This window comes from Tachyglossus aculeatus, chromosome X3 (genome assembly GCF_015852505.1).
Source record: "Tachyglossus aculeatus isolate mTacAcu1 chromosome X3, mTacAcu1.pri, whole genome shotgun sequence".
Lineage (NCBI taxonomy): Eukaryota > Metazoa > Chordata > Mammalia > Monotremata > Tachyglossidae > Tachyglossus > Tachyglossus aculeatus.
Genome location: NC_052099.1, coordinates 9,909,878 through 9,931,414, shown reverse-complemented (window position 1 = coordinate 9,931,414; position 21,537 = coordinate 9,909,878). Strand labels below are relative to the sequence as shown.

Genomic DNA, 21,537 nt, shown 5'->3' with positions numbered 1-21,537 from the left:
GTAATCAAAAAGTCAAACCCATTTCTTACATTGAAAGCAGCCAATTGACCCCATAATAGATACAAATTTTGGTTCACATTAGAGAACTCACCTGGCCTCTGATAAAAATTTTATTTTCAGTTCCTGAGGAAGATCTTCTTTACAAGTTTTCACGGCAACGGGAGTTTTATCCTTTAATGTTCCCTTATACACCTCGCCGAAGTTACCCTGAAAAAGCAAATCAATACATTCCTTGTTTTGAGCAAACTAAGAAATATGAGGGAAGAATGTGATGAACAGTTTGGTAAGTCTTACTATTAAAAAAACCTCACATTAAATCTGAATTTAAAATGATTTTAAACAACCTACTTTATTATTGCTCCACTTTATTCCATTTTAAGGAATATCATTACAAGCCTCTACGATAATCCACATGGAAATTTCAATGTGTTTTGGTTCTCGTATCCTCCCACCTCCAATTCTGGTAGGATTAACAACATTTTGCCTGTTAGAATTAAAGATCTCTATGTCCACAAAGAAACACAATAAAGAAAACAAGGAGGAGAATTTAGTTTGAAAGGAAAACTTGCCTCTGGGAGTTCTGGAACCTTGGAACTGGCTACTAGAACCCAGGAAAAATATTCAGATTGAGAAAGATAGTCGTTACAAGCTGCCTCAAGGCAGAACTGCCTCTAGACTGTTAGCTCATCCCCTAGACTGTAAGCTCGTTGTGGGCAGGGAACATGTCTACCAACTCTTATACTGTACTCTCCCAAGTGCTTAGTACAGCATTCTACACACAGCAAGCACTCAATAAATGATTGATTGAGAACGTTGAATCAGGTGAGGATCCTTTGCAGTCCCTCCATTTCTATGATGCTCTCAAAAATTTATCCTCATTTTACTCCACTGTAATAATGATAATTGTGGTATTTTGTTAGGCATTTACTCTGTGTCAAGCAATGCACTAAGCGCTGCCGTAGACAAAGTACTCAGGTCAGACACAGTCCCTGTCCCACATAGGGCTCACATCAAAGACCGAGGGAAAACAGGAATTGAATCCCCATTTTAGAGATGAGGAAATTGAGGTGCAGAGAAAGTAAGTGACCTGCCCAAGGCCACACTGCAGGCATGTTCATTCATTCGTTCGTATTTATTGAGCACTTACTGTGTGCAGAGCACTATACTAAGCACTTGGGAAGTACAAGTTGGCAACATATAGAGATGGTCCCTACCCAACAACAGACTCACAGTCTAGAAGGGGCAGACAGACAACAAAACAAAACACATTAACAAAATAAAATAAATAGAATAGTAAATATGTACAAGTAAAATAGAGTAATAAATCTGTCAAACATATATACAGGTGCTGTGGGGAGGGGAAGGAGGTAGGGTTGGGGGGAGAGGGAGAGGAAGGAGGGGGCTCAGTCTGGGAGAGGCGGCTCAGTCTGTGGCAGAGCAGGGATTAGAACCCAGGTCCTCTGACTCCAAGGTCCACACTCTTTCCATTAGACCACACTGCTCCTCCTAGTACCTGAAAATGCCTGTTTTTGCAAGTAAATCACTCTGCTTATCCCCTGCAAGAGGTTGTCAAAAAAGATATATTTTTTTCCAATGATGAGGGAAAATGGTAGTTCATAACAAGAACAATTTTGCTACTTTTTAGCATCTCTGGTAAAACAATCTGGCAGAAAAGATTAGTACTAATGGTTGAAATCACTTGGGAGCAATCAGTGCATTCCAATTATTCAGCTCCCCCTGTCCTGCATTACCACTGATAATATAAATCTGCTTGTAGACCAAAGATGAGAAAAGTAATGAATCAAGGGGTAATCAAGAGGGATTCTCTTAATCACTATTTTTCCCTTACACATACCTAGAAAAATACCATGATAGAAGTATTTATTTGACTTTGTGTGGAATATAAACTTGCCCTCCTGCCAACAAAACCTATAGAACATAAATTTAATTTGGCCCTGACATCCTTCAAATATTAATCCATTTGGCATTGTGGAAAGAAAATTGGATGGGGAGGGAATTAGGGTATGCAGGCTCTACACTATAAGTTCCATGAGTGCAGAGAACAATCAATTATATTGAGTGCTTACAGTGTGCAGAGCACTGTTCTACATGCTTGGGAGAGTACAATATAATAGACTTGGCAGACACATTCCCTGCCCAGCAGGAGCTTACAATCTAGAGACAGACATTAAAATAAATTATGGATATGTACATACGTGCTGTGGGGCTGAGGGTGGTGTAAATTTCAAGTGCTTAAGGGTACAGATCCAAATACAAGGTTGATGCAGAATAAATAAATAATAAATAAAATAATAATGGCATTTATTAAGTGCTTACTATGTGCAAAGCACTGTTCTAAGTGCTGGAGAGGTTACAAGGTGATCAGGTTGTCCCAAGGGGCTCACAGTCTTAATCCCCATTTTATAGATGAGGTAACTGAGGCCCAAAGAAGTTAAGTGACTTGCCCAAAGTCACACAGCTGACAAGTGGCGGAGCCGGGATTTGAACCCCTGACCTCCGACTCCAAAGCCCGTGCTCTTTCCATTGAGCCACGCTGCTTCTCCAAGCAGAAGGGAGGAGTTGGGGAAAAAAGGGTTTAGTCAGAGAAGGCCTCTTGGAGGAGATATGCTTTTAATAAGGCTTTGACCATGGGGAGAGTGGTGGTCTATTGTATCATCATCATAATCATCAATGTTACTTATTGAGTACTTATTAGGTGCAGAGCATTGTACTACGTGCTTGGGAGAGTACAACAGAGTTGGCCGACATCTTCCCTGCCCACAATGAGTTTACAGTCTAGACATTAATATAAGTAATTTAATTTATAGCTATGTACTTAACAGAGAAGCAGCATGGCTCAGTGGAAAGAGCATGGGGCTTTGGAGCAAGTAGTCATGGGTTCAAATTCCTGCTCCACCAATTGCCAGCTGTGTGACTTTGGGCAAGTCACTTAACTTCTCTGTGAACCCCCCATGGAACAACCTGATCACCTTGTAACCTTCCCAGCACTTAGAACAGTGCTTTGCACATAGTAAGCGCTTAATAAATGCTATCATCATTAAGTGCTGTGGGGCTGAGGGTGGGACAAATACTGAAAGCCCAAAGGGCACAGATCCAAGTGTATATATGACACAGAAGGGAGAATGAAGAGCGAAGTATGAACTGGTGTGGGGAGAGACAGGAAGCAGGGAGATCAGGGAGGAGGCTGATGCAGTAGTCAAGGCAGGATAGGATAAGTGCTTGGATCAGCATATTAGCAGTTTGGATCGAGAGGAAAAGGAAGCTTCTAGCCATGCTGTGAGGGTAGAACCAACAGGATTTAATGATAGATTGAATATCTGGGCTGATTGAAAGAGCTCATGTCTATTATACTTCCCAAACAGTACAGTGCTCTGCACAAAGAAGGTACTGAATGAATGCTGTTGATTGACTTCTAGTCCCAGCCCTGCCACTTGCCTGCTGTGACTTTTTGGGAAAGTTTCTGGGCCTCTCTTTCTGCAACTATAAAATGGGGATCAAAAACCCTGCAATTCCTAGGTGGGAAAGGGACTGTGTACAATTTGATAATTGTGCATCTACCCCAGGGCATAGTCTATAATTACTTAATAACAATAATGCCAATCTACTCACTGAATCTTGATTTCATCCATTTTGCCGTGGACCCCTTGCCCCTTGATCTCCTGCTGCCCCTGGCAGGGAACTCCCTACCCCTTCATATCTGACAGACCATTCAAAGCCCTCCTAAAATCATATCTCCAAGAAGCCTTCCCTGACTAAGCCCTCATTTTATCTACTTACCCTCCATTTTGCATCACCTCTGCATTCCTTAAGTACTTGGCAGTCACCCCACCCTCAATCCCACAGCATTTACCTACATATCCTTACTGATATTTCCCCTATCAGTAATTTATTTGAATGTCTGTCTCCCCTCCTTGACTGTAAGCTATATATGGGCAGGGAGCATGTCTACCAACTCCAGTGTATTGTATTATTATTATTATTATTATTATGTGTCAAGCAATGTACTAAGCTCTAGGGTAGATACAAGTTAGGTTGGACATAGTCCCTGTCCCACATGGGGCTCCCAGTCACAGACTAAATCAGTGGATTCCTGTGAGAAGGGGTGGACAAAGTCCATGCATCTGTCCCCCCAGCCATATCTCTGATCCCCACTAAGGTTGCACTTTTTGGATAAAGAAAAATATCAATCCCTTGAAGCCCCAACTCCACTCAGGGTGGTGTTATTCTGGGAATTTTCCCAGTCTGCCAAGCAGACTTCGTTCAACTTAAAGCTTAGCACCTTGAAAACCTAAACACATATCACACCAAAATGATGTCTACAAGCCAAATTGTTCCTATATAATTGTGTTATTTGTTAAGTGCTGGGGCAGATACAAGATAATCAGGTCCTAGATGGAGTTCACAGTCAAACTAGGAAGGAGAACAGGTTCTGAATCTCCATTTTGCAGATGAGGGAACTGTGATACAGAAATTAAGTGACTTGCCCAAGGTCACATGGTAAGTAAGTGGCAGAGCTGGGATTATTACCCAGATCCTCTGACTTCCAGGCATGTGCTCGTTAACTAAACCACAGTGCTTCTCTATATGTAAAATTAATGAGTGATATATTCAAAATTAGCTAAACTATTTAACAGATGAAATTGTCTGAACTTTTCTTTTCAATTTAATGACTTTCTAATGGTATCTTTTCCCATCTCACACTTGCTCTTGTTTATCGAAGAGCTACTAATGACATGATAATTGTGAGGACAAAATGTAGTCATATGTCAGAAATGGGTAACAAATTTAGAGTGCAAATGCATTTTAAAATGTTTCCTTGTGTGATTCTCTGGTTAATTCTTTAGACTGTATCTATCATTTGCTTTCTCATAATAGTTACATTTGAGTAAACATACCAGTGCTTATTCATTTTCAAAAACATTCATTACTTTTAGGTAATTAATCATGAGCAATATCCATCCTTCTACCTTTGGTAATGGTCAGTGAATATCATTTCAATGAGATTGGGAGAGGATGTACTCTAATAGGTGGTTTTTACCTAACCTCCCATGATCAATGATTATGGGATCTATTTGGCCAATTATTTTTCTTCCATTCATTTTACTCCTGTGAAAAACTAATTAATTCTCTTATTTGGAAAGCAATGGGTAGAATGGATGATACATCAACAATCCCACATTTCTTTTTGAGGCTCCAGTAATTTTTAAGAGGAAGGTGATTAAATTTCTTGAAATGAGCATTCATTCATTCAATTGTATTTATTGAGCGCTTACTGTGTGCAGAGCACTGTACTAAGCATTTATCTTTATGCTTCCTTTCTCTTGGGCTAATTTTACTCTACACTCATTGAAATGGCTTACTGATCAAATCAACCAATCAGTGGCATAATTCTGGTATTTGTTAAACACCTACTATGTGCCAAGTACTGTACTAAGTGCTGGGTAGATACCAGATAATCAGGTCCCACATGGGGCTCACAGTCTAAATACGAGGAAGAACAGGTAATGAATCCCCATTCTGCAGATGAGGGAATTGAGCTTCACAGAGAAGTGAAATGACTTGCCTAAGGTCACACAACAGGTAACAAAGCTGGGATTAGAACACAAGTCTTCTGACTCCCAGGCCCATGCTCTTGTCACTAGGCCACGCTGCTTCTCTATTGAGTGCTTACTATGTGCAGAGCACAGTACTAAGCACTTGGGAGAGTACAATACAACAGAATTGGTAGACACATACCTTGCCTAGCAGGAGCTTGCAGTCTAGAGGGGGAGAGAGTCGTTAAAACTAATTATGGATACATACATAAGTGCTGGAGGGCTGAGGGTGGTGTGGATATCAAGTGCTTAAAAGATACAGCATGGCTCAGTGGAAAGAGCAAGGGCTTTGGAGTCAGAGATCATGGGTTCAAATCCCGGCCCTGCCAATCGTCAGCTGTGTGACTTTGGGCAAGTCACTTCACTTCTCTGTGCCTCAGTTACCTCATCTGTGAAATGGGGATTAAAACTGTGAGCCCCCTGTGGGACAACTTGATCACCTTGTAACCTCCCCCAGTGCTTAGAACAGTGCTTTGCACATAGTAAGTGCTTAACAAATGCCATCATCATCATCATACAGACTAGACTGTAAACTTGTTATGGGCAGGGAACATGTCCACTAATGCTGTTGTATTGTACTCTCCCAAGTGCTTAGTACAGTGCTCTGCACATAGTAGAAGCTCAATAAATCCCTTTTAGACTGTGAGCCCACTGTTGGGTAGGGACTGTCTCTATATGTTGCCAATTTGTACTTCCCAAGCGCTTAGTACAGTGCTCTGCACATAGTAAGCACTCAATAAATACGATTGATGATGATGATGAATAATTGCCACTGATTGATACAGATTCAAGTGCAAAGATGATACAAAAGGGAAAGGGAATAGGGGAAACGAGGGCTTAGTTGGGGAAGATCTCTTGGAGATGTAGTTTTAACTCAATTCCTTCAGGTAGATTCTTGGTCCTGAAACCTTTATTCATTCATTCATTCAATCATATTTATTGAGCGCTTACTGTGTGCAGAGCACTGTATTAAGCGCTTGGGAAGTACAAGTCAGCAACATATAGAGACGGTCCCTACCCAACAACGGGCTCACAGTCTAGATGGGGGACTTTATTACTGGACCAAAGTTCACCACAATATTACAGGGCACTTGAACTGGCAGTTTGCTTTTCACAAAAATAATTTTCCTTACAATAGAAAAAGTCTTATTTCCTAAAAACACATGCTTGTTGAAGAAAATGCTTTGGATGATAGAATATATTAATTCATTCTTTTGAGCAGATTTTCAAGTCTAGTTTCGGTTCCAAAAAGGATTCTGAATTTCTCTGACCTAGGGCCAATTAATGCATGCTTACTATAGAATGATTAGACCACTTCAGCAGTCAATCATACATGCTATTTTTATCTGGCTTGCCATTCTTCAAGTTCATCAATCATTCAATCTTATTTATTGAGCACTTACTAAGAACAGAGCACTGTCCTACGTGATTGGGAGAGTACAATATAATGGGGTTATAGGACACATTCCCTGCCCACATTGAGCTTACAGTCTACAGGGGGTGACAGATATTCATGAAAATGGATAACTTACAGACATGTACCTAAGTGCTGTGGAGCTGAGGGTGGGGTGATAAAGGGGACAAATCTAAGTTCACGGGGAGGAGAAGCAATGAGGGTCTAGTCAGAGGAAGTCTGAAAAAAATGTCAATGAGGTTTTGAAGGTGGGGAGAGTGATCGTCTGTTGGATATGAAGAGGGAGGTGTTCTACGCCAGTGGCAGGATGTGGGCAAGAGGTTGGCAGCAAGATAAATGAGACTGAAGTGCAGTGAGTACAGTTGTATTTAGAGGAGTGAAGTGTGTGGGCTGACCTGTATTAGGAACGCAGTACGACAATAGGAGAGGGCAAAGGGATTGAGTGCTTTAAAGACGACCATAGGTGGATGGGCAACCATTGGAGGCTCTTGAGGAGTTGGGAAATGGACTGAATGGTTTTGTGATCTGGGCAGCAGAGTGAAAAATGGATTGGAGTGGGGAGAGATAGGAGGCAGAGTGATCAGAGAGGAGGCTGGTGCAGTAATCAAGGCAGGATAGGATAAGTGCTTGGATTAACATGGCAGCAGTTTGGATGGAGAGGAAAGGGTAGATTTTAGCGATGTTGTGAATGGATGCTATGGCCATTAAAAGTGACACATTCCTGGCATGTTCAATGGAAATTTAGTGCTTTGGTGTTCTGGAGATGACAGAGACTATGCACCGAGGAGTAGTGCATTTTGTCAGTCATTTCATCTCCTGTGTATTGTATGGTTTGCTAATTCTTCAAAGATAACACTTTATCCTAATGAAGTTTGGAAAAGTAAGTGGACTGAAAACAATGCTGAAAACACAAAAAGGGATTATTTCAGGTGACAACACAGGTGATTTTTTTCCAGCATGTACTAAGAACCAATGCTTCTCATTCTTTTAACCTATCAGTTTATTTCTTATTGAAAACATTTATCAATGAACTTTAAATCCTTCCAGATTTCCTTTCACCTAATTATTCCAATGAGCAGTAACAGACTAGATTAACATTTTATTAAACTATGAGTGCCATGTTTTTATATGTTAACATGAAATATGGCTCACAGTATATTAAAACATAAAAAAATCCCTGAATAATGAAGGTTATGGACGCCACCATCAATATTAACTTCAAACTTGAAAAGGACTTGTAAAATTTAGCTTAGATGATTACTTACCTTGCCCAACAATTCTCCCAGTGTGACATCTTCATGATTGAGAATCCATTTCTTGTCCTACAACAAAGGAACATTTCTTGTAAGATGTATCTGAGTCAGTGGGAAAAAATCTAGAGGAATATTGCATTCAGACTATTTGATCAACAGCATGCTAAGACATTTTAACCCCAAGACGACATACAACAGATGAAAGAAACATTGCTTCACAATACGGTACTAAAATCTACATTACAGAAATTTTCTAAGACTAATCCTTCAGGATGATGCTATATATGGAAATAGAGCACAGCATACTTCCCGCCCACCCCCCTCCTCCCAAAAAGGCTCAAACTACATCTATTATTTGTGGGGGTTTTTAAAAAAAACTTGATTAAGCAGGTAAGAGAACTTCATTCTGCAATACAAAAAAGGCCCTATTATCACTTGATCCAAGAAAATGATTTATTTACCCCCAACACACAAAAGAGAACACATTTTCCATATATGAATAGGACTTGTATCAGCATTTCTCAAAGCTATAGCATATACTTCCATAGCTTTCTCGAATAAAATCCTGTATTATAATGAAACAACAAACATCAATTATAGTGTCAGTACAATACTGAAGACCAGTGATGCAAACATGCTATTACAAACCATCATATGCATTAAATGCTTTCAAAGCTAGTGATTGCACTAGGGACCATTTTTTCTCTTCAACAAAATGCTTCTGTTCAATTATTTCGTGAATTGAATACTGAGAGCTCATTTTGTAGCTAGATATTCATGCAAAAATTTAATTCACTGCCAATATTTAAGCCTCTTTCTTGTGTGTTTTCACTGATAATTTAGACTTCTTTTTCAAAGCTTTTCTGTGCTGCACTGCTCATTTTGTTCATCGGTCATTTATGCACTCAGATTCAATACTGCTTTAAGATGTGGTTTAAATCAAGCCTACTTTCATTCTGATGCTGGACAGATTCTAGAGAGGAGAAAAATATGTCTTAGGTGATCTCTGCTGTTGGTCCAGTGGCGAGAGCATTGCTAGGGGAATCCAGGGACCCGGATTTTAGTCCCGATTCCTTCCACTGTATTTACTGAGTGCTTACTGTGTGCAGGGCACTGTAGGAAGCACTTGGGAGAGTACAATACAACAATAAACAGTCCCAATCCCTACCCACAACAAGCTTACATTCACATTTACAGTCTGATTCAGCCAGAAGCTGGACTGACACCATGTACTGCACCCACTCCGTGGTTCAGAGAGAACATGGTTGACAGGGATAAGGGTGAGTCAACCTAGTAATAATAATAATAATACTTATAGTATTTGTTAAATGCTTACTAGGTGGACTAAGCACTGGGGTGGACACTCAGCCCTCTCCTCTCCCAGACAAAACTATTTCTCCTCCCTTATTGACACCCATGCCCATCATCCCCGCCAGCTCTTCCATACATTCAATTCCCTTCTCAGGCCCCCGGTTCCTCCCCATCCTCCTTCCCTCACCCACAACGATCTGGCCTCCTACTTCATTAACAAAATTAAATCCATCAGGTCCGACCTCCCCAAAGTCACTCCCCCCCTTCTCCAACCCCCCGGCTCTCAACACTCTCTGCTACTCTCCCATCCTTCCCAGCAGTATCCTCAGAGGAGCTCTCCTCCCTCCTCTCAAGTGCTACTCCGGCCACCTGTGCTTCTGACCCCATTCCCTCTCATCTCATGAAATCTCTCCCTCCATCCCTTCTCCCCTCCTTAACTTCCATCTTCAACCGCTCACTCTCCACTGGTTCCTTCCCTTCTGCCTTCAAACATGCCCATGTCTCTCCCATCCTAAAAAAAACCCTCTTGACCCTACCTCACTTTCTAGTTATCGCCCCATATCCCTCCTACCATTCCTTTCCAAACTCCTTGAACAAGTTGTCTACATGCACTGCCTCGAATTCCTCAACACCAACTCTCTCCTCGACCCCCTCCAGTCTGGCTTCCGTCCCCTACATTCCACGGAAACTGCCCTCTCAAAGGTCACCAATGACCTCCTGCTTGTCAAATCCAACGGCTCATACTCTATCCTAATCCTCCTCGACCTCTCAGCTGCCTTCGACACTGTGGACCACCCCCTTCTCCTCAACACGCTATCTGACCTTGGCTTCACAAACTCCGTCCTCTCCTGGTTCTCCTCATCTCTCCGGTCATTCATTCTCAGTCTCTTTTGCAGGCTCCTCCTCCCCCTCCCATCCCCTTACTGTGGGGGTTCCCCAAGGTTCAGTGCTTGGTCCCCTTCTTTTCTCAATCTACACTCACTCCCTTGGTGACCTCATTCGCTCCCACGGCTTCAACTATCATCTCTACGCTGATGACACCCAGATCTACATCGCTGCCCCTGCTCTCTCCCCCTCTCTCCAGGCTCGCATCTCTTCCTGCCTTCAGGACATCTCCATCTGGATGTCTGCCCGCCACCTAAAGCTCAACATGTCGAAGACTGAACTCCTTGTCTTCCCTCCCAAACCTTGTCCTCTCCCTGACTTTCCCATCTCTGTTGACGGCACTACCATCCTTCCCGTCTCACAAGCCCGCAACCTGGGTGTCATCCTCGACTCCGCTCTCTCATTCACCCCTCACATCCAAGCTGTCACCAAAACCTGCCGGTCTCAGCTCCACAACATTGCCAAGATCCGCCCTTTCCTCTCCATCCCAACCGCTACCCTGCTCATTCAAGCTCTCATCCTATCCCATCTGGACTACTGCTTCAGCCTTCTCTCTGATCTCCCATCCTCGTGTCTCTCTCCACTTCAATCCATACTTCATGCTGCTGCCCGGATTATCTTTGTCCAGAAACGCTCTGGGCATATCACTCCCCTCCTCAAAAATCTCCAGTGGCTACCAATCAATCTGTGCATCAGGCAGAAACTCCTCACCCTGGGCTTCAAGGCTCTCCATCACCTCGCCCTCTCCTACCTCACCTCCCTTCTCTCCTTCTACAGCCCAGGCCGCACCCTCCGCTCCTCCACCACTAATCTCCTCACCGTACCTCCCTCTCGCCTGTCCCGCCATCGACCCCCAGCCCACGTCATCCCCCGGGCCTGGAATGCCCTCCCTCTGCCCATCCGCCAAGCTAGCTCTCTTCCTCCCTTCAAGGCCCTACTGAGAGCTCACCTCCTCCAGGAGGCCTTCCCAGACTGAGCCCCTTCCTCTCCCCCTCGTCCCCCTCTCCATCACCCCCATCTTACCTCCTTCCCTTCCCCACAGCACCTGTATATATGTATATATGTTTGTACATATTTATTACTGTATTTATTTATTTTATTTGTAAATATCTATTCTATTTATTTTATTTTGTTAGTATGTTTGGTTTTGTTTTCTGTCTCCCCCTTTTAGACTGTGAGTCCACTGTTGGGTAGGGACTGTCTCTATATGTTGCCAATTTGTACTTCCCAAGCGCTTAGTACAGTGCTCTGCACATAGTAAGCGCTCAATAAATACTATTGATGATGATGATGATGATGATGCCCCGACTGTCTTTGTCCAGAAATGCTCTGGGCATGTTACTCCCCTCCTCAAAAATCTCCAGTGGCTACCAATCAATCTGTGCATCAGGCAGAAACTCCTCACCCTCAGCTTCAAGGCTCTCCATCACCTTGCTCTCTCGTACCTCACCTCCCTTCTCTCCTTCTACAGCCCACCCCACACCCTCCGCTCCTCTGCCGCTAATCTCCTCACCATGCCTCGTTCTCGCCTGTCCCGCCATCGACCCCCGGCCCACATCATCCCCCGGGCCTGGAATGCCCTCCCTCTGCCCATCCGCCAAGCTAGCTCTCTTCCTCCCTTCAAGGCCCTACTGAGAGCTCACCTCCTCCAGGAGGCCTTCCCTGACTGAGCCCCTTCTTTCCTCTCCCCCTCGTCCCCCTCTCCATGCCCATCTTACCTCCTTCCCTTCCCCGCAGCACCTGTATATATGTATGCATGTTTGTACATATTTATTACTCCATTTATTTATTTTACTTGTACATATCTATTCTATTTATTTTATCATCATCATCAATCATATTTATTGAGCGCTTACTGTGTGCAGAGCACTGTACTAAGCGCTTGGGAAGTACAAATTTTGTTAGTATGTCTGGTTTTGTTCTCTGTCTCCCCCTTCTAGACTGTGAGCCCACTTTTGGGTAGGGACTGTCTCTATAGGTTGCCAACTTGTACTTCCCAAGCGCTTAGTATAGTGCTCTGCACACAGTAAGCGCTCAATAAATATGATTGATTGATTGACACAAGCAAATCAGGTTGGACGAAGTCCCTGTCCCAGGTGGGGCTCACAGCCTCAATCCCCATTTTACAGATGAAGTAACTGAGGTCCAGAGAAGTGAAGTGACTTGCCCAAGGTCACATAGACAAGTGGCGGAACCAGGATTAGAACTCATGACCTTCTGACTCCCAGGCCCATGCTCTATCCATTACTCTATGGTAACACTAGAATCAATTCCTCTGTGCAAGTTCTCAGTCCTTAAATCTTAATCTTGAGAAGCAGCGTGGCTCAGTGGAAAAGAGCACGGGCTTTGGAGTCAGAGGTCATGGCTTCAAATCCTGGCTCCGCCACTTGTCAGCTGTGTGACTTTGGGCAAGTCACTTAACTTCTCTGTGCCTCAGTTCCCTCATCTGTAAAATGGGGATGAAGACTGTGAGCCCCACGTGGGACAACCTCATGACCTTGTATCCCCCCAGCACTTAGAACAGTGCTTTGCACATAGTAAGCACTTAATAAATGCCATTTAAAAAAATGCCCACCTCCCCATCTAGTCTTTAAGCTAGTTTTGGGCAGGGATCATCTCTGCTAAGTGCTTAAGTACTCTCTCTGACTAAACCCTCATTTCTTTTTCTCTCTCTCCCTTCTGCATCACCCTGGCTTGCTCCCTTTATTCACCCCCACCCTCAGCACTTACGTACACATTTGTAATTTATTTATGTCAATGTCTGTATCCCCCTCTAGACTCTAAGCTCATTGTAGGCAAGGAATGTGTCTGTTACATTGTTCTGTGTCCTCTCCCAAGTGCTTAGTACAGTGCTCTGCCCACAGTAAGTACTCTGTGCTTCAGTACTCTGTGCCACAGTAAGTACTCTCACTTTACTGCCTGGATTATTTTTCTAAAAAAAAAAAAAGTTCAGCTCATGTTTCCCCATTCCTAAAGAACCTCCAGTGGTTGCCCAGCCACCTCCACATTAAGCAAAAACTCCTCACCAATGGCTTTAAAAGCACTCAACCACCTTGCTCCCTCCTAGCTTACCACACTGCTTTCCTTCTGCAACCCAGCAGATTCACATCTCTCTTCTAATGTCAACCAACTCACCATACTTCGATCTTGTCTATCTTGCCATCAATCTCTCACCTATGTCCTGCCTCTGGCCTGGAATGCCCTCCCTCTTCATATCTGATAGATGATCCCTCTCCCCACCTTAATAAAGCCTTAATAAAAGAACAGTTCCTCCAGAAGGCCTTCCCCAATTCATTTCCTCTTCTCCCACTCCCTTCTGCACTGCCCTTACGCTCGGATTTGCACCCTTTATTCACCGTAAACTCAGCCCACAGCACTTTTGTACATATCCATCATTTATTTATATTAATGTCTGTTTCCCCTTTTAGACCAAAAAATCCTTGTGGGCAGGGAACCAGTCTACGAACTCTGTTTATTCTGTACTCTTCCAAGTGCTTAGTACAGTACTCTGCACACAGTAAATGCTCAGTATATGACTGATCACAGAGCTGTGACAAATTAATCAATGGCATTTACTGAGCACTTGAGTGCAGAACACTGTACTAAGCACTTGGGAGAATACAATAGAGTTGGTAGATACATTCCTTACCCACAATGAGAAGTAGTATGGCATAGTGGAAAGAGCAAGGGCCTGGGAGTCAGAGGACCTGGGTTCTAACCCCAGCTCTGCCATGTATCTGCTGTGTGACCATGGGCAAGTCACTTAACTCTTCTCTGTCTCAGTTACCTGATCTGGAAAATGGGGTTTAATACTATGAGCACTATGTGGGACAGGAACTGTGTTCAACCCAATTACCTTGTGTCTACTCTAGTGTTCAGTTCATAGTAACCACTAAAATACCATTTAAAAAATAAGCTTGTATTTACCCCAGCGCTTAGTTGAATGTCTGGCAAATAATAAGCACTTAATAAATATCATTTTTAAAATATCATTAAAAATAAAAAATAGTCTCAGAATTTTAACAAGGAAATATTATTCTGGAATGATTTGGGCAGTCTTTTATTCTGTAGCTCATTTATAAACATTACCAAACCCCACCCAGACAAAAATGAAAAATAATTTCAAAGACCTGGGAAAACTTTTTGATTATTTGGGACCATTTGTTTTGGTTCATTTCCTTCCTTAATGCAACCATGTTCATGTCGCTACAGACAAAACATGAATTTATGTTTAAAGTCTACAAAAAAACCCCACACCATGCAAGGTTCCTTATACATAACTGATTTATATATTTGTTTTAATAATTTACTCTGAAAATTTTAATAATAGTGTTTCTTTTGTTATGAATATACTGATTGAAGCAGAGTTGGTTTGAAGATTGTGTAAATATTTCAGAAAAAAATTCACACTTTGTCCATTCTAAACCATTATAATTTTATCTTATATACATATTTTATGTCTGCTATATCCCTTATAAATAAAAGATGCTGCAGGTTCAGTCAACAGCATTTCTACTTGGATTGCAAATAATTTAGAAGTCTCCAAGCCATCTGTCCTAAGATCTAAATCAGGTGTGCTTTTTTTAAAAAATATATATATATATGTGTGTGTGTATATGTGTGTGTGTGTGTGTGTGTGTGTATACACTCACATATGTTCCTGCCTCAACTGAATAGATTTTGAAGTACATCAATCCACACAAACCCACTACCTTCTACTGAGTTACAGAAAATGTTAAGGTTCCTTGTGTGCATTTTCACTACTGAAATGAGGGGGAAAAATATTGGCAATTTGATATTGAAAGTTTTTGTAAAATTCTGACATTTGATACTTTCAGGAAGCCCATTTAAGGAAGACTCACTGACTGGTTGGCATGAACACCCCAAAACTCCCCCTTCCCTCCTTAAACCATGACCCTTCCAAACCCTGCATCTTTCTCATCCTTCCCAGTCATTCATTCAAGCATATTTATTGAGCGCTTACAGCGTGCAAAGCACTGTACCAAGTGCTTGGGAGAATACAACAATAAACAGACAGAAACATTCCCTGCCCACAACCAATTCAAGGTCTAGAACCATCTTCCAAGAGATCTCCCATACTCTTTTGAAATTTATTCCCTCCACTTGTGCCTTTGCACCTTATTAAAACAATTGTGCCCCCTCTTCTTCCTTCCCCCACTGCAGCCTTAAAATTCACTCTCCAATGGCTCCTTCCCCCTCCTTTCCACAGCCACGTTTCTCCTCACCTGAAAACACCCTCCCTTGGCTCCACTGTCCCTTGCAGTTATCGCCCTATCTCCCTCCTACTATTCCTACCCAAACTCCTTAAACGAGTCGTTTACGCCTTCTGTCTCCACTTCCTCTCTTCCAACTTCTTCCAGACCCTCTGCATTCTGGCCTCTGTTCCCTTCACTCCATGGAAACTGCTCTTTCCAAAGTCACCAATAACCTCCTTTTTGCCAAATATAAAGGCCTTTATTCCATCGTATTCTTCCTCGGCTTTTCGGCCACCTTCAAAACCATGGATTGCCCCCTTCTCCTGTTAACACTAACAGACCTTGGTTTCTCTGTCACTGCCCTCTTCTGCTTCTCCTCTTAGCTCTTGGGTGGGACCTTCTCAGTCTCTCTCACTGGATCCTCCTCTGCCTCCCAACCACTGTGGGAATCCGTTGAGGCTCAGTCTGGGTCGCCTTCTAATCTTCATTTACACCCACTGCCATGGGGAGAGCACCCATTTCCATCGATCCAACTACCAACTCTTCATGGATATTCCCAAATCTAAATCAATCAATTAATCAATGGTAGGTGCCGGACACTGTACTGAGCACTTCAGAAAGTGGAACACAACAGAGTTGGTGAACACAATCCCTGCCCACAAGGAGCTTACTGTCTACAGGAGGAGACAGACATTCAAGTGGATTAGGGATAGGGTAAATCAATCAATCAATCGTATTTATTGAGCGCTTACTATGTGCAGAGCACTGTACTAAGAATACTTATGTGGAAGAGTTCCAGGCCTGAGGAAGAATGTGAGCAAGGGGTCGGTGGTGTGATAGACAAAATCAAGGTAGAGTAAGTTGTAGTAGCTGAAAAGTGTTAGGTAGGAGGGAGAGAACTGATTGAGTGCCTTAAAGCCTATGGTAATGAGCTTCTGTTTGGTGCAGAGGTGGATGGGCAGCCAATGGAGATTTTTGAGGAGATGAGGGGATATGGACTAAACAGTTTTTCAGAAAAATGATCCAAGCAGCCGAGTGAGGTAAGGACAGGAGAGGTGAGAGATAGGATGCAGGGAGGTCAGAGAGGAGGCAGTTGTTGACCATATGGCCTAGCAGAAAAAGCACAGGCATGAGAATCTGAGGGCCTACAGTCTAATCCCAGCTCTACCAGTTGCCTGCTGTGCAACTTTGAGCGAGTCACTTTACTTCTCTGTACCTATGTTTCCTCATTTATAAAATAGGGATTTGATTTGATTGTGAGCCCCATATGGGACAAGGGATGTATGACCTGATTAACTTGTACCTACCTAGAGCTTAGTACAATGCTTCAAACATAGTAAACACTTAACAAATATAATGCCAAGTGAGACAGGGAGGATATTAGTGCTTCCTACAGTGATAGGAGAGTCAGGGGTAGACAGGGTTTGGGTGGGAAGATGAGAATATCATAGGATTATATTTTTAATCTTATACCTCAATGATGAAATCTCTAAGGAAAAAAATCCTATACTATCTCTGGTGGATTAAACTCTGTCCTCAAAAGTATCTCATGCAAACTCTAAGTCATATTATGAGGGATTTATAGACTGATTCAGTTATTCCATTTACACTGCAGAGATAATATTCTGCCTCAACTACTAAATTAACAGTTTACTCAAATGTCAACATAAGATTTTAAAGATCTTTTATATTAAATTTTCTTTAGATGGAATAGTCATTATTTTAAAAATGCAATTCCTACAGCTGTGCCAAACTTTCCAGATCACAGAATGATGAGTCTCACAGAGGATGAATGATGTGCAGAAATAATCTAGCCTCTTGCCAAAATATCCAGTTTCAGTTGGAGTTAACATACCTAGATTATATTGTCAGGATGGTACATTTTACCAGAGACTAGTTTCTGTAAATCCTAACCCGTCTGCTTCAGTGGTGCAAACAAGCACATCAGCCATAAAAAAATCTGGAAATGCAGTAAAAGTACCATTTAAAGCACTAAAACCCCAAATCTTGAAATTAATCTGCACCTACCCGAGCTGTGACAATGTGACAAATCACTCTATAGGGGAGGTCGTCACTGAATACACATGGACACTATTTCCATTCAAGATTAATACCAATGGATGCATATGACCATTTGATGAAAGTGGGAAAGAGAATTAGTTCTTTGAAAAGAGCATTTTCCCTTAAAATATTTGATGTCAAGAACATCTCTGCTTTAAGGCAGAATTACTAAAAAGTCAAGAGCAAACTGGCAAATATTCAAATGAGGACTTTTTTAAATCACGTTCCAAAGATTTAATCCTTCAGTAAATGGGTTTCTGAAAATATTGACAACATGGCATTTCAGAGCTTTGCTTTTGAAGCCAAAGCCTGATGTATAATCCTTAAGAAGAATAATTACAAAAAAAGGCAACCTGAATTGCATAAAATGATTGTCAGAAAATTTAATTCTACTATTATTCATATTGGGAAATAATTGTCATCTGTATTTTTCTTTTACATAGAGGTTTTTAGTCAGCTTGCTACAATACACTAGTTTAACCCACTGCTCTACTCAAAATTTCAGTTTAAGGGCATTTGTAGAAACAAATGATAATTCAGAATTTGTTCACCACTGTCACTGAAGTTATCAGGGCTACATTAAGAGACATAGAAGCGAATATATGATTGAATGAATGAATATGCAAATTATTTTCCTAGTTGAAATCATTTTCTTGAGGTGTTAGACATTAAAAGATAATTCAGATGCATCATATCAATACCATAAAATCCAAGAGTTTTCTGAAAATTAATGGTACCTATTTATGAAGGAGTTCTTTTATTATTACCATTATATTTATGTAAATTATTATTTTTGTTTTTATTTTTACACTATCCTCCTAAAGATCATTTTAATTTCTTATATTGAATTTAGGTCAATTACCAATAAACAATTATAAACAATTAATTCATCATCATTAGAATGACAACAAATGAAATTTCATACATCCTTTAACTATTTTCTAACTCATTCTATTCATCCTTTGCTTTAAAAAAGGAGGCTATGAAGGCAGTACAAAACAAGCATCTAAATCATTCTGCTTTTGATTGTTCTTTATTTATATTCCACATCATGCAACCCAAAGTAATACAAACCACAATAGCATAATGAATAAAATCACCATCATTCTTCAGTATTGTGAACTGTTCTATGAAAAATACTCTAAATTAAGACAACTAAAGTCAGAATGTCAGAAATCATGTCTAGTGTAGGTCAAAGAGACCAAAAAACTGGAAATCAATCCGACAAACAACTTTTTAAAAAAGAAAATTAAAGGTGAAAGAGTTTAATTGAAGAATAAAATAGCGATAAGACCAAGATTAACAGAAATAGAGGAATCTATTGAGAATTCATGGATTTTGGACTTCCCCAATAAGGGTATCATGTCACAGGTATTCAAATTATTGCAATCAGAAAGATGTTTGTGAATAATTCAATCTTCAGCTTAACACTGCTGACAATATATTAAATAAAACCAGAAAGCTGGGAGCCACGAGACCTGGGTTCTAATCCTAGCTCTGCTGCTTGTCTGCTCTTTGACCTTGGGCAAGTCACCAAATTTCTTCTTGCTTCAGTTTCAGTTTCCTCATCTACCTCCCTCCCAAAGACTGTAAACCTCATGGGGGACAGATGCTCTGTCCAATATATTCTATCTACCTGAACCTTTTGTACATGATAAGCTCTAAATACATAACACATTATTTCTACTGAAATACATGTGGAATAGGAAAAAATAATTTATGTAACCTTCTATCAGCAGTTAGATGTGGGGATTTGAGGGGGGCAGGGGGGCAGTGAGAGATAGCAGCATCTATATAAACACACATACCTCACTATATACATGTATACACACATAGAAATATACAAATAACTGTAATAACCTAAGAAAAAAACACAATTAAAAAGGGTATAAAGGCAAAATTATGAAATATAAAATGCTTTACATTAGGTATTGGTACTCAAATATCCATGTCCTGTTCACTTCTCACTTTCATTCAATGGTGTTAACTGAGTCTTTACTGTGTGCAGAGTACTGTACAAATGCTTAGGAGAGTACAATGCAATACAGTTGGTAGACAGGATTCCTGCCCACAAGGAGCTCACAGTCTAGAGGGGTAGACATATAAATTATGGCTATCTACATAAGTGCTGGGGGCCAAGGGTGGGGTGAATATCAAATGCTTACAGGTGACGCAGAAGGGAGCAGGAGTACATTTCCTGTACACTAGGAGCTGACAGTCCTGAGGGGGAGGACATACAGAGTTATATAAATACTCAAATTTTTCCTGACCTATTCAATCACATTTTCAGGATTTGATGGAATAGCCACATCTCCCCCATTCCAAAAAGGTGAAAGAAATGGTTTCTTTCTCCAAAACAGTAATTTGTAAACATAAAAATTAGATCCTGTCTTAAGAACCATGGGAAAAACATACAGCATAGATCAAATTTATCATATATTTAGTAAAAACACTCAGTATTTCATTACAGTTGAACCTCCAAGCTTGTGGAAATGGCAGCAGTCCTCAAAATTGAAATGTCAAAATCAAATACTGAGAGCATACTTTGTGACTTCCTTTGTTTAATTTCCGGTTATTAATGATGTTATTAATGATGCTGCCCTTTTTAAAGTACTTTTCTCTTGGGTTAAAATACTTTCAATAAAATGTTTTGGTTACTGATTTGACCCTACATTGTTCCCACAGCAACAAAAAGGGTTTGATGGGAATCCAGCCCGACCTGTTAGTAACACTGCATTTACTGTGTGAAGTCACATACTGACTGCAGAGTGAAGGTTGCGTAAACCAGGACATGGTGCTAGACGCAGCCTCCCCCACATGTCTGCTGTGTGACCTTGGGCAAGTCACTTCACTTCTCTGTGCCTCAGTTCCCTCATCTGTAAAATGGGGATTAAGACTGTGAGCCCCACATGGGACAACCTCATCTCCTTGTATTCCCCCCAGCGCTTAGAACAGTGCCTTGCACATAGTAAGCGCTTAACAAATACCAACATTATTATAACATTATACAATGTGAGGTGTTTGTCTTGAAGAACTCCATGTAAAGGAAACCTTGTACTACTGTACACATATCTTGAAGGATGTCATCACCCTCTGTCCAGACACACATTGTCAGAGGAACATTCCCAAACTCCCAATAGCATTCCATTCCAGAAAGCTGACTGAAAACAGATACTAAAGGACAACGGACTATATATGTTCCCAACATGGGAAGCCGTGTGACCTAGTGGAAAGTGCACGGGTCTGGGAGTCAAGAGACCTGGGTTCTAATCCAGGCTCTGCACCTTGCCTGCTGTGTGACCTTGGGCAAATCACTTTACTTCTGTATCTTGGTTGCCTCATGCATAAAATGGGGATTCAGTGCATGTTCGATCTCCTCTTCAGATTGTGTGCCCCATGTGAGATTGGAACTGTGTCCAACTGTATTACCTTGTTAGTACAGTGCTTGGAGCATAGGAAGTACTTAAATACCAGAGTTGTTATAACACATTTGCCTCATTCGAGCAAGCTCTAGAACTATCCCAAACTGTGGATCTTTCCAGCCCTGAAAACTGACAGTGGTTGGTTTGGAGACGACTATTGAAACCAAGTTTTTTTAAACCCTGTTCCTCTCTTCAAACTTACTGTCTCCAACCCCTGAGGCAGCTACAGCAATTCCACCTCTAGTAGAGAAAGGACTCAAGATGGGAAGAAGGGCCTGAAGGATGGCAGGCCCAGATGTCACATAGGATTTTTCAAAAACCCTCAACCCTCAAGCACTTAGTACAGTGCTCTGCACACAA

General features: G+C 41.5%; 1 protein-coding gene across 4 annotated transcripts in view; it reads right to left on the bottom strand.

Annotated features, from left to right (window-relative positions):
• Nucleotides 1-21,537, bottom strand: part of FER (FER tyrosine kinase) — a 300,139-nt gene that overhangs the window by 89,056 nt on the left and 189,546 nt on the right. For all 4 annotated transcript variants that reach the window (XM_038770433.1, XM_038770435.1, XM_038770436.1 and 1 more), the window contains 2 exons: nt 8,295-8,351; nt 92-207 (listed from right to left, as the gene is read on the bottom strand). In XM_038770433.1, the coding sequence (XP_038626361.1) occupies nt 92-207; nt 8,295-8,351 (173 nt within the window). The remainder of the gene's footprint in view (nt 1-91; nt 208-8,294; nt 8,352-21,537) is intronic.